This window comes from Oppia nitens, unplaced genomic scaffold (genome assembly GCF_028296485.1).
Source record: "Oppia nitens isolate AA-2021 unplaced genomic scaffold, nextdenovo-longstitch-racon4-pilon3 scaffold1_pilon_pilon_pilon, whole genome shotgun sequence".
Lineage (NCBI taxonomy): Eukaryota > Metazoa > Arthropoda > Arachnida > Sarcoptiformes > Oppiidae > Oppia > Oppia nitens.
In genome coordinates, this window is record NW_026533199.1 from 8215801 (window position 1) to 8229059 (window position 13259).

The following is a 13259-nucleotide window of genomic DNA, read 5'->3' on the forward strand; positions in this document are numbered from 1 at the left end:
CACACAATATTATTCTACAATTTATACAGTTTATCATATTTTGTATATATTCGGTCGCATCCAAAATATCCAAACTTATAATATCAAAATACATTTGATTCACTGAATTAATTTAAATAAAAATATCCAAAATTAGTGTAATTAAAATTTACAATAATAATTTTACATATTATTATAAATATTTATTGAAAATAAATAAATTTGGATATTTTAATTTATATAAAATAATTTAGGATATATTCTATATACATTATAGTTTGTCAAAAGTATTAGACACGGTTTCTTGACAAATTTTGAAAACTTTTCTCAAGATTGAGTTGTAATCGAAAAAGAAAAACATAAAAATAATTATTATTGTAATATTTTATTAAGTATCTTAATATTTTGTTGTGGTATTCATTGAATTATATTCTAAATGTTAAAAAAATAATTAGTCAAAATAGAAAATTTAATTTTTGGAATATTCTTGATTTTTTATTGTTATAAACAATAATGAATGACAATATTGTATTTTTATGCAAATATAATATAATAATACAAATGTTTTATTAAATATTTAAAAAGCTAAACATAATAATTAATTATAATCTATACCAGTAATTAAAATTACATATCATATATATTTTTATTATAATTTATTTAAATAAACCTGATAAAATTAAATTTTAATGTTATATGTGTATAAAAATTCTAAATGTGGTTGAATAAATAAGGTTCAACTTTTAAATAAAAAATTATCATGATAACACTTAATTTTAATGACTACTCTATACAGACTATTATGCTTTTTACAGAATTAGTTTATGTAATACAACATATCTCTGACCCCACATCCCGGAGCTATTTATATTAAATGTTATAATTTTTATCAAATTTGTTCTAATTTTATTACTTTAAATAATATAATCAAAAACCGTGTCAAACATTTTTGACAACGATTACTGTATATACTAATATATATATATTATATATATATATAATTTAGCATATATAAATTATACATTTAACTTATATTATAAATCATAAAATTCTAGAATAAGATGATAACAAAGTATTTATAAAAAAGTTTACATTTGTTGATATTGTTGAGGATGTTATGGTGATTATGATGACTGCGATATCACTTAAAAGTATTATATAAATACAAACTACTATTACTACTACCACTACTTAAATTAATAATAATAATAATAATAATACAATCACATAATGTTTTATTGTGTTTCATCATTACATTATTGTATGTAAAGCACTAGTATTACTAAAAAGTATCTTATTTTGAATTTGTTGGTCTTATCCATTGATAACTACTATCAAACACAATATATACACTAACTTACAGACAAACACATACACACTGTTTATGGGCAGTGGCTTATTGTGGATGAAAATAAACCAACCAATCATAATGGGTTAAAACACCACACAGTTATGACTCAGTCTAAAAATTGACAGATAATTTTATTTTTAGGGGATTTCAATATAAATATAAATATAAAAATTTAAACAAAATTTAAACAAAATTTAAACAAAATTTAAACAAAATTTAAACAAAATTTAAACAAAATTTAAACAAAATTTAAACAAAATTTAAACAAAATTTAAGCAAAATTTAAACAAAATGTAAAAAATAAAACATAATATATATAATATGTTTATTACATTGCAGACAAATTAAAAAATCAACAAAACTTGTGTTAATAATGAAATCTAATTTAAAATAATATTAATATAAATATTTGAAAATTAAAATGCTTACCATCATCTATAAATTAAATTGTTTAATTTAATGTAAAAATCTTATTTACTAAATTAGTAATGATTAATGTTAGTAAAAAGTTATTTAAACGTATATTTATTTTATAATTATGATTGTAAAATATTAATTAAATATAAATTATATATTAAAATATAATGATTTGCAAAACAAAATGCCCTAAATTTAATATATAATTATTTGATCGTAAACCACAGTTTAGTATTACTTAACAATTGATTTTTTAGCTTTAATGAGTTAATTCATTTTTTATATATTTATATAAATATATATTATATTATTTATCTCAATAATAAAAATATATTAAATATTTTGTTATAGTGTGTATAAGTGAATAATTGAATATATTTTCATTAATTATTATTTTAAATTATATGTTATATCAATATATATTACATTCTTATTTATGATATAATTATAAAAATTTATTATTTATTTATTTTTAGATTAATAATTATTTATTGTATTTTTAATAATAAAATTTAAAATTAATTTATTTTAATACTTTTGTCATAAATCCTCTAAATTTTATTATTAATCTGCGTATTCTAAACACTGCACATGTTTCAAAACTCAGAAACTCTCGATTATAACATAGAGTGAACATTGAGTATAAACTAAATTTTTGGGGTTTAGACAGTACAGAGTTATGTTCCCGATATGTTAGAATAATTTGGAAATGTATAATATTTTCAAAAAATATAACAATACATTTAGAATTATTGTTGATTTAATCATAAATTTAAAGTTTAAAAGTGATTATATATTAAATTTTTTTTTTAAAAACTGTTTAAATTATGTTATTATTATTATTTAAGTTAAATAATATTTTGAAGTGGAATAAGTTGTTTAGTTTTAGAAATAAGTTAACCCAATTTAACCTAATCTAACCAAACTATATATATATTCTATTTTAACTTTATTTTAGCTAAACTAAGCTAACCTTTTTAAACATATATATGAATTGAAAAGAAAATCAAACATTTTTTAACCACAAAAATTGAGGGAATTTCCAATTGGAACTTAATATCTCTGTATACAGTAGTATAGCTTCTCAATTGTTTATGTACTGTATATTATACAGTGTATAATACAGTTTGTATTATATGTGCCCCAAATAGAGTAGAGAAAAACGTTATCTTGATTTCAATCTAATAACAAATATATAGTATAAATGAAAAATAATTTAGATTTTAAATAATTTTATTGTAATAATTTTTCTTGATTTTAGCCCTAAACCAGAACTACTCTATTTTATTGTAACAAATGTTCATTTAAAACAAATTTCAACTGTAATTGTCTGCTATATCTAAAATAATATTGTATTAATTATGTAACCACACTGTATAATCATATTATATTTATATAGATTTTGTGATACAGTGTGTATAGAAATTTAGTTTTATTATATATACATTTATATTCCGATATATTTGTATAATATACAAATGTATATATATATATAGAAATACTACATATATAGTATAATTATATATATTATCTACAGTACTGAATACCTGTAGATCTTATATTTATACAGTTATTGTATTTACATACCAGAGCTGCTTCACTGCTGATGGCTATCAATCATATGACAAATTTAATATATTATTTTCACTGAACAACAAAATTTTATTGAAATAATTTTTTTTAATAAAAATAATTAATATTTTTTTATTATAATGTTTATTGAATATTTTATAATAAAAAATTATTATTATATCACCCTGATAATAAGAATAATAATATTTAATATTAAGACCAATTGAGAATACTAGATAGCATTGCCAACACAAACTTCTAAATAATAATTAATTGTTGTTTGAACTTTTTATATTGTTTAGTCATTTTATTACTGAAATTTTGATTTTACGGTTAGATCATCGAAAATAAGGTATAGGGGATCAGCATTAAAATTTTTATCTCTTCGGGAACATAGAGAAAATTACAAAAAAATTTAGTTAAAAATTTTAAAGTTAAGATTTGAATAAAACATAAGAAAGTTAAACGAATCAGAATTAAAATTTTAATATCTTCCGAAACAGAAAATGGCGGATAAATTTTTAAAAATGAGTTTTTTGTTAAAATTTAAGTTTAACAAATAAATACAGTTAATTACAATATTAAGTTATAACAATAAATTAATATATTAAAAAATGGCCTATAAATCATAAAAATTTAATTTCATCACCATAAATATTTATGGAAATGTAATATTTCTGGTGATGCAATATTTATGTTGAAACAATATCTAAGGTTATACAAAATTTATGGTGTCGCAATATTTATGGTGATGCAATAGTTATGATGATGCAATATTTATGATGTTGCAATATTTATGTTGCATATTTATGATGATGCAATATTTATGTTGAATCAGAATATTTGGTTATAGAAAATTTATGGTGATTCAATATTTATGATGAAGCAATATTTCTGATGATGCAATATTTATGGTGATTCAATATTTATGATAATGCAATATTTATGTTGCATATTTATAGTGATTCAATATTTATGATGAAGCAATATTTATGATGATGCAATATTTATGGTTATGCTATATTTATGATGATACAATAACTATGATTATGCAATCATCATAAATATTTCATCATAAATAATACCATTAATTGAGACACCATAAATTTTGTTAGATTTGTTTCAACATAAATATTGCATCACCAGAAATATTACATTACCATAAATATTGCATCATAATAAATTTTATATCACCAAATATATTGTTTTACTTTGTCATGATATAATGATTTGGACTAAATATTTTGTTTTGACAAAAACAAGTAATTTACGCAATAAAAATTTGTTTTTGGTAATGCTTTCTAGCATTCTCAACTGGTTTTATTACTAAATTACTTACCATTATTTTTACTCCATTCTTTCACCCACTTACTTTATTTTACTCACCCAYTMACTCACTTTAATTAACAAATTTTTATTTATTTAATAACTAATACAAAATGATTTACGAAAAGAATGTAAAAACTATTTTTTTGGAAAAACTATTAAAATTTGTCGACTATTTTTACTAATGTTTCTTAAGTTGTGAGATATTATTGACATTTAAGACAAACATGTTTTACATTTTGATGCTTAATCTAAAACTGAAGTTTAATTTTGAGATATAACATAAACTAATATAAACACCAGTGTTGGCAGAGACTAAGTGTATGTATAATATAAAGCGTATTATACAGTATAATACAATGTAAATTACATGACAATTTTGGCTTACAAAAAATTTTTAGCGCCACCTAATAACAAAAATACAAAAGTTCACAAACAAACACATGTTTTGTAATAATAATTATTTTTTTATTTTAAAAAAATTTGAAATTAACTATTCAATTTAATTCTGGTATTGAAATATATTAATAAAATAATTAATATTAATTTTTAATAGTTTTAGAAAACAACGATTCTAATAACGATATTGAAATTATGTAATAATAATAATTTTAATAAAAAAATTAATATTTTATCATTGTTAATGTAATTTTTCTATAATTGTAAAATACATCCAGTACATTTTATTTTACTGTAATTTACAAAGCCAAAATTGAAAACCTTGTATTTTTTCAACCCTGATAAACACACATAGATTCTGGTAATGAAACTCTATTTTCTTAAACAATATGTAACTGAATTAAATAAACTTATTATTTTTTGAAATATTTATCATTTATATTAATAGATTAACAATTATTATGAATTTAATAAATTTTATCAATATATATATATATATATAATTATGTGAAGTTTGGCTAATTGTTTAAAATTTTATAATGAATTAATATATAATAAAATAAAAATATTAACAATAATTTTGATAAAAAAAATTCTACAAAATTGTTTTTATATTTTTATACATTTAATTTGATATCATTTATTAACATCAAACACATATTGCAATATACAGTATATATATATATATATATATTAATAATTTATATTGAACTTCAAATGTCTAAACTTGAAGCCATCATTCTTTATATTGGTTATCATAACAAATATCTGAATTGCAATCGATTTTTTAAAGTAAAAAATATAAGTTTAGATGAGATTGAAGTTTACGTCAAGATATAACATATCTTTACGTCATAAACCATAAAGCGGTCACCGATTTGTAGTATATATTATGCAGTTTTATGTCGTATATATTTTTTATTCAATAGATATATAAATTTACTTTAAAAAATACTTCAATTATATTACAAGACATTTCCACAATTTTTATTTTATTCATATTTTAATATTAAATGTTTTAACATTTAAGTATTATCTTTGTTGTTGTTTTATATTGTACGCTAAATTTTAATAATAATAAGTTTAATAAATTTATTAAAATATGATTCATATAAATTTAATAGACATAAATATTTTAAGATTATTTCCAATAAAGTGACAAACAATAAGAGCTAATAGTTAATGTTAGCGGGAAAATAATTATATAGACAACAAAATTATATTAATAAAACCTAAATAATAATAATTTTATAGATTAGTATTATATATAAATTACAACAAACATTAGTTTATTGTTTGCAATGACATTATTTGATACACTGAGGAATACTTATTCATCAAATCATAATGAAAGACAAATTCAAATCAACTAAATAGTTGTGGTTTTACTAATTATTTGGATTCAAAATTATCGGTCATTTGAATGCTCATTGACTGTCCATAAAACTGAAAGCCCATCAAAACAGTCATTTCTTTGATGACTTGTTGTCAACAATCCTTATATTCTTTATATTTATAAAGTGTTTTCTCTTTAATGATATGTTGTATACGATATAAATGTTTCAAAAATAAAACTTAGCCTTTTATCACATTAATTGATTTTTATATTATATATAAGGCTTTACTTATCAATTATTTAATAAATGAGACACTAAACCGAAAACTATAGTAAAAGAGTGGATAGGGATATGTCATGTCATGTGAGTTGAAATAACTATTTACAGACAAACTATTATTTCAACAATAGATAAATTGATTTTGATTAATAACATTTAAAAAGGCTTAACTAAATAAACAATATAACAATACTTGAAAATCAGTCAATAAATTTAATTTTTGAAAAAACTACATCATCTTTGCTAGAGTTGTGGCAATAAAGGGAAAGTTAGTATTTGCGGAAATGGTGGGCATATTATCACAGTTGCATTAAGTCACTCACAGAAATAATAATAATTATAATTTTGTGCGAAGTCATAATGCAATGAAAACTACAATATTATTTATATACAACTTATGTAATAACAAAAAAAATGTTTTATATTATACTATGCTTTTGGACCTAATTTTTTCATTAGATTTTCACCAAAAAAAAATTAGTTAATGTTTTGCACTTCAATGAAAACGTTTCACTAGTTTTTTAAAGTTTATTTTATGCTATTTTTATTTTGTTGTATTTTGCATTAGATCTTTCAGAAAGTATTTATATCGATGTAAAATGTTTAATCCTTTTGGGTTAATAATAATAACATTAATTATAAATATTCAAAAGATATATACACATCAAGTGTATCCACCAGTTCCTGCAAATGTTGTTCCCATACAACAAATGGGTCCAATTCAACCACCAATGCCAGCCCACGCCAAACCTCCTTTGGCTTCAGGTATGTATATAATTAATTGATAATTAATTAATTAATTTTTTACAATACTTTTAATTTCAATTAATCAAATAATATAGATAATTATAAAATAAATATACTTATTTAGTATAATATTTTAATAATATTTTTTTAACAGTTAATATATTTGCTATATATATTATTTGCTATATACACTAAAAACATAATCTAATTTCGTATCGTAAAAATATTGATATCATTAACTTTAAACTTTAATAACTTTTTTATTTTTTAACTTAAATAAACAAATTTGATATCAAATAATAGAGTAATAAATCACAATTAAATTGATATACTAGATGGTCAAAACAATGGTTTAAATAACAAAATATATCAAGGTAAAGTTATAGGTGTTAATAATTTAGGTACAAAAATTATTTTCGTGTTTTTAAAACGCGCGTGATTTCAGACACATTGTTGGGACCAATTGATTCCAATGCATTGTTATTAATTTGAATACACGTAAATAAACAGTAAATGCAGTGATTATCATAAAAATGGTTAAAATACAAGAATTTTCAGATGCAATTCGCCAACAAATGTATGATATGAGAGTCAGCACCGGAAAGTCATACGCAAAAATAGCGGAACTGTTTACAACAACTGATAATACTGTCCGATCAATTGTAAAGAAAGTCGAAAAGTACGGGACAGTTAGAAATCTCGCAAGAAGTGGTCGAAAAAGATGTACCAGTGCTAAACAGGACAGGATATTGAGTCGAATTGTGGCAAAAAATAAGAAGTTGACCACCGATGAGATTAAGGAAGAGTTGGCCGCCAGAAACATTTTGTGTCACAGAAACACTATTAGACACCGGATTCAAGAAATGGGTTATTACAGTGGTATTGCGCGAAGACGTCCAATGATAAGCCTAACAAATCAGAGAAAACGATTAGACTTTGCACGAAAGTACATCCGGATGCCTATGTCATACTGGAGGAAGGTCTTGTGGTCAGATGAGTCAAAATTTGAGATTATTAGTACTAAACGTCGCCAACGAGTGTTTAAAAAGAGAGGCGAAAGCATTAATCCTGATAATATATGTCCAACTGTGAAGCACTCGAAATCAGTTATGGTATGGGGGTGTATGACAGGCCAGGGAGTTGGCCATTTGGTCGAAATTCCATCAACTATGGACCGCTACATTTACGTTAACGATATTTTGACCCCACATTTGCTTCAGAGTGCCAGAGATCTACAAATAAGCGATGATTTTTTATTTCAAGCGGACAACGACCCAAAGCACACATCAAAATTGGCAAAGAAATGGTTGTCTGACAATCAAATTGAGACACTTGAGTGGCCGCCACAGAGCCCTGACCTCAATATTATTGAACATCTATGGGATGAATTGGACAGACGTGTGCCAAAGAGCGAAAGAAAAAGTTTTTCTGCGTTTAAAGAGTCGTTATTTAATGTCTGGAAAAATATACCTGAAGAAGTCACAGAAAAGCTGATCCAAAGTGTTCCAAGAAGATTGCAGGCTGTGATTGATGCCAACGGAGGCAATACTCGATATTAATATTGTTTTTACTAAATTAATAGCTTTATTTTGTTAATAATATTTAAAGTTTTGATTTCACGAAAATACTTTTTGTACATAACTTTTTTTACCATTTCTTACTTCTTATGCTTTTTTATAGATAATATGATAATTAATGCAATTTTATTTATTGACTTATAAACTTTGAAAAGTGTTCTTTCATTTGATATCAAATTTGTTTATTTAAGTTAAAAAATAAAAAAGTTATTAAAGTTCAAAGTTAATGATATCAATATTTTTGCGATACGAAATTAAATTATGTTTTTAGTGTATATAATTAATAAAATCGATAATCTAAATAATGCAAATATAAAAAATCAAATAGTTACTATATTTTATATTATTTTGATAAATTATAAAAAAATGTTTAATTATATTTCATTAGTTTATAAGGCATTAATTAATATATTAGTTATTTTGTTTTAAAAATATGACTTCCTTAAAATAAAATATCAATAAATAGATAATAAATTCTGTACAATAAAAACATTTTTACTAAAATGTCACGTATTATTGACTTAAATAAAACATTTTTTAAATAATAAACATTTATAATGCATTTGTATTGCATATAGTTTTTCATAGAATTGTTAACACAAACAATTGTAAGTATCAATTATTAATTTCACAATTAGAAGTAATAGTTAATTATTTTTAGTTTTATATTAATAAAAATACAATAGTTTACAATTAGTTATTGATTAATGTTTAATGTTAACTGCTAAAATATATTAAAAACAGTTAATGTTATAAAAGTAACCTTGATGCATTTATTATATACTAGATGTGGTACATAGAGGTTCACATAGATGTTATATCTGCAGTTGGTCTATAGTCCAGTGCTCTGATTTCAACTGTTATAACAATCCCGATATTTGCACAAACAATAACTTCAGTCCAAGTTTGGTACAACAGGCAGATTGTCCGGCAGGTTGTGAACAGTTTGTCATAACTGATCCAAACGGTGAGAGCATCACTTAACAGCATTATTATTATTATTAAATATTTATTGCAATTCATACAAATGTCATCATTTAATATATAGTGTATTTATATTTATAAAAAAAAATTATAGAAATAAAATATAAAGTCATTAACACTTGTGATATGACTATTCGGGTAAATACTGATATAAATACACTTAAATAACAACAAATATAATAGTTTTTTGATTGTTATGTTATTTAAAAAAGTGATTTTAAGTAGTGATTAATTTTGTCTTCAAATTGTTTAGGAATTGTTCAACAGTGGCGTCGAAACTGTGCTCCGGGTCTGTCTATCTGTCAATCCATGAATTGATTATTTTGTCAATACTTTCTTCATATAAAAACCAAAACTCGTAATCTATAAGACTTTTTTTCTCTCAAAGAATTTTCAACTATTTTCTTCTCCTCTTTTTTTCTCTCACTTTAACTATAAGACAGCGCTTTAAAGTGGTTTTAAAATCATAAAACTTTTCATTGAAAAACACATAAATAAGAGAAAGAGTTATATAGAAAATGTAAACCCTTTTTATATTTGATATGACTTCCAGTCTGTAATAAAAAAAAAGTTTAAATCTTTTTTCACTTTATTTTTTTCTCTCCTTATCTCTTTTTTTGCTTTTGTATTATTGACTATAAATCGTGTGTAAAATATAAAATCATATATTTATTTGTTACGATTGTATTGACAATTGTCCGACTTTTTTGACATTTTTCTGGTCTATTGATAGGCAATATACCAGTGATTGGTTTTAACTGTAAAACTGAATACCAATTGGGAGTTCGTGTCGATCGATGTGTTTGTAACAAAAATTGGTGCAATTCTTCACTAAAATTCACTCCAAATGCTATCTCTGTTACTCTCATGACATCCATTACAAGCATTTTATTATTATATATCTTATAATATATTTAAATAAATTCATAAATTAAAAACTTTTCAATTTATTCATTTAAAATTATTATTATTATTACAGTAAATATCATATTTTATGGTTAATAAAATTAATTACATATATTCATTATGATATAAAACAGTATTATATTATCATTACTGCATTGATTTAAATTATTTACTCTTATTTATTAAATATATCATATGTTTATACAATTATAATAATTGTGAAAAAAAATTTATTAATAAATGATATTTTATGTATAATTTTACATTTAAATTAAATTTTTATTGAAAATTATTTAATTAATAACTATTAAAAACGTTTGAATTTACAGTTAATGGTATAAAAAAAATAATGTAAAGTATTGGTTGACGTAATTGATGTTCGACTCAATGGTATCCAAACAGACATGACTTAAGACTTCCCTTTCCTTTTGTACTTCACTTCACTACAAGTGTGACAATAATTACCGCAATTTGGCGACCAATTAGTCGACCAACAGGTCATTTGATCCCCGTTTTCACTACAAAAGGTAATTACAGGTTAATGTGTAAACAATTTGATGTATTTATGTCTTGAATTACTCATTGTTTTTGATCGACAAATTAGATCCCGATTTTAAGTGACACTCAAGATGTTGATGCCGAAGAAGAATCGAGTGGCCATTTATGAGTATTTGTTCAAAGAAGGTGTAATGGTAGCCGAGAAGGACTTTCACGCACCCAAACATCCGGCACTGGAAACTGTTCCCAATCTTCATGTCATCAAAGCGTTGCAGTCACTCAAGAGTCGCGGTTACGTTAAGGAACAGTTCGCTTGGAGACACTTCTACTGGTATCTGACAAATGAAGGAATTCAATACCTGAGAGATTTCCTTCATTTGCCGCCCGAAATAGTTCCGCCAACCCTTAAACGACAGGTCAAGACCGAGTCGGCTCGACCGCGAACTCAGAAAGGTTTGTCTATATTATTATAATCTGAAGAATCTTATAATTTATTTGTTTTTATATCCGTAATTAAAGCCGATGAGAACCGACCACAAAGAGATGGCGGTCGCGATAATTATCGCCGCGATTTTGATCGTGAAGGCGGTGGTGGCGGCGGCGGAGCTCCTGAGAGACAATTCGTACGTTTGATTATTGATTTGTTTAGTAATATATTTTAATTAATTTATAATAATTTTTTAACAGAGAGGAGGTTTTGGTCGCGGAGCGGGTGGTCCAGGATTTGGTGGACGTCAGTGAAGTTTATATCAATTGTTTGTAATAATTAATAAAAACAAATTGAAACAATAAATATAAAAATTTAATAAGAAATATACAATTAGTTAAATAATGCTATAAATTATGATAAATATGTATATTTTGAGACAATTTATATGAATTTATTGACTAAGACTCTTGTTTTGGTGACTTTTGTCTGACTTTTGGTGTATTGGGCACAACTTCAAACTCTTCAAATGGCCAAACCTGTTGATTATAATATACTGTATTATAATATTATTTAAATTTGAAAATATATTTAAAACGATACCTTAAGTACTGCTTTGCCAACAATAAGTCCAATAGGTATGGGACCCCAGACTCGGGAATCGGTTGAGTGGTTTGTGTTATCACCGGCCAACCAGACATGTCCGCGAGGTATCACTATTTGTGAGAAGAAGCCCTGTCTGATTGAGTCGCCGGCAACGGCCACTACTCTCTTACAAATTAGAGTATTAGGATTTGTTGGACATCGGGCTACTACCACATCACCCCTGAGGTTACAAGTGTTGTGAATAATTGATTTGTGTTCACAATTTAATAGCAATAATAATGTAATACCGGTTATAATTTTTAGTAAAAACCGATGAGAATCGCTCCGTAAGTATGATATCATTGTCATGAAGTGTCGGCTCCATTGATGAACCCGAACACTGGACACGCATTTCAGACAATATAAAAGTTAATTAAAATTTATAATTATAAATATTTATCAGTCAATTAACTATAATTTATATGTTTTATAATATATTAATACAATTATCATATCAGTTATAATCCTATTAACACTATTGCTATTGAATATGATTTATCAAACTTAATATCATATGTAATATTTGAAACTATTTTCACCAATCATTGTGTGATTATGACTAATAACAGTCTGTTTTAAAATAAATTTTATAATCCCTATTAATAAGTGACACAAAAATAATTATAATATTTAAATGTTAAGTCAATAGAGATAATTACAAGAATAGGTTCGGCAATAAAATTCCAAGATATGTAACCACAAGAGGCAGTTATGGCTGCAAGACGTGTCCATTTGACACATTGAGAGATCAGTTGTCGCGTTGACATCACTTATGACACAATTATTATTGCGATAACTGTTGCGATAAACCAATT

At 23.9% G+C, this 13259-nt stretch overlaps 3 protein-coding genes across 4 annotated transcripts; 2 read left to right on the forward strand and 1 right to left on the reverse strand.

The window, feature by feature from the left end:
* Window positions 1-9487: 9487 nt before the first annotated feature.
* On the forward strand, window positions 9488-11491 carry LOC128966516 (uncharacterized). The gene is made up of 6 exons (XM_054313365.1): window positions 9488-9494; window positions 9772-9951; window positions 10222-10257; window positions 10702-10826; window positions 11361-11401; window positions 11479-11491. The coding sequence occupies exons 1-6, from the start codon at window positions 9488-9490 to the stop codon at window positions 11489-11491; spliced, it is 402 nt and encodes a 133-aa protein (XP_054169340.1).
* Window positions 11243-12158, forward strand: LOC128952430 (40S ribosomal protein S10-like). Of its 2 annotated transcripts, none has more exons than XM_054297830.1 (4): window positions 11243-11411; window positions 11479-11825; window positions 11892-11995; window positions 12060-12158. In XM_054297830.1, exons 2-4 carry the CDS (start codon window positions 11504-11506, stop codon window positions 12111-12113), a joined length of 480 nt encoding a protein of 159 aa, XP_054153805.1. In that variant the 5' UTR covers window positions 11243-11411; window positions 11479-11503; the 3' UTR covers window positions 12114-12158. The 2 variants fall into 2 exon arrangements, with proteins under 2 accessions (XP_054153805.1, XP_054153804.1); XM_054297829.1 differs by having other exon boundaries at window positions 11244-11401; window positions 12060-12154.
* A 54-nt stretch (window positions 12159-12212) lies between these two features.
* Window positions 12213-13223, reverse strand: LOC128952429 (mitochondrial inner membrane protease subunit 1-like). The gene is made up of 4 exons (XM_054297828.1): window positions 13104-13223; window positions 12693-12784; window positions 12403-12625; window positions 12213-12338 (listed from the first exon to the last, which is right to left on the reverse strand). Exons 1-4 carry the CDS (start codon window positions 13209-13211, stop codon window positions 12261-12263), a joined length of 501 nt encoding a protein of 166 aa, XP_054153803.1. The 5' UTR covers window positions 13212-13223; the 3' UTR covers window positions 12213-12260.
* Between the last annotated feature and the right edge of the window lie 36 nt (window positions 13224-13259).

What these genes read in the sequence shown, in the direction of transcription:
- LOC128966516 (XM_054313365.1), top strand. An exon ending in TGTCATAACTGATCCAAACG is followed by an intron (nt 9,952 to 10,221) that starts GTGAGAGCATCA and finishes CAAATTGTTTAG; the next exon opens with GAATTGTTCAACAGTGGCGT. An exon ending in GCGTCGAAACTGTGCTCCGG is followed by an intron (nt 10,258 to 10,701) that starts GTCTGTCTATCT and finishes GTCTATTGATAG; the next exon opens with GCAATATACCAGTGATTGGT.
- LOC128952430 (XM_054297830.1), top strand. Translation starts at nt 11,504, where the DNA reads ATGTTGATGCCGAAGAAGAATCGAGTGGCCATTTATGAGTATTTGTTC. An exon ending in TCGACCGCGAACTCAGAAAG is followed by an intron (nt 11,826 to 11,891) that starts GTTTGTCTATAT and finishes CCGTAATTAAAG; the next exon opens with CCGATGAGAACCGACCACAA. An exon ending in GAGCTCCTGAGAGACAATTC is followed by an intron (nt 11,996 to 12,059) that starts GTACGTTTGATT and finishes ATTTTTTAACAG; the next exon opens with AGAGGAGGTTTTGGTCGCGG.
- LOC128952429 (XM_054297828.1), bottom strand. Translation starts at nt 13,211, where the DNA reads ATGTCAACGCGACAACTGATCTCTCAATGTGTCAAATGGACACGTCTT. An exon ending in TTTACTAAAAATTATAACCG is followed by an intron (nt 12,626 to 12,692) that starts GTATTACATTAT and finishes TTGTAACCTCAG; the next exon opens with GGGTGATGTGGTAGTAGCCC. An exon ending in TTGGCAAAGCAGTACTTAAG is followed by an intron (nt 12,339 to 12,402) that starts GTATCGTTTTAA and finishes TATAATCAACAG; the next exon opens with GTTTGGCCATTTGAAGAGTT.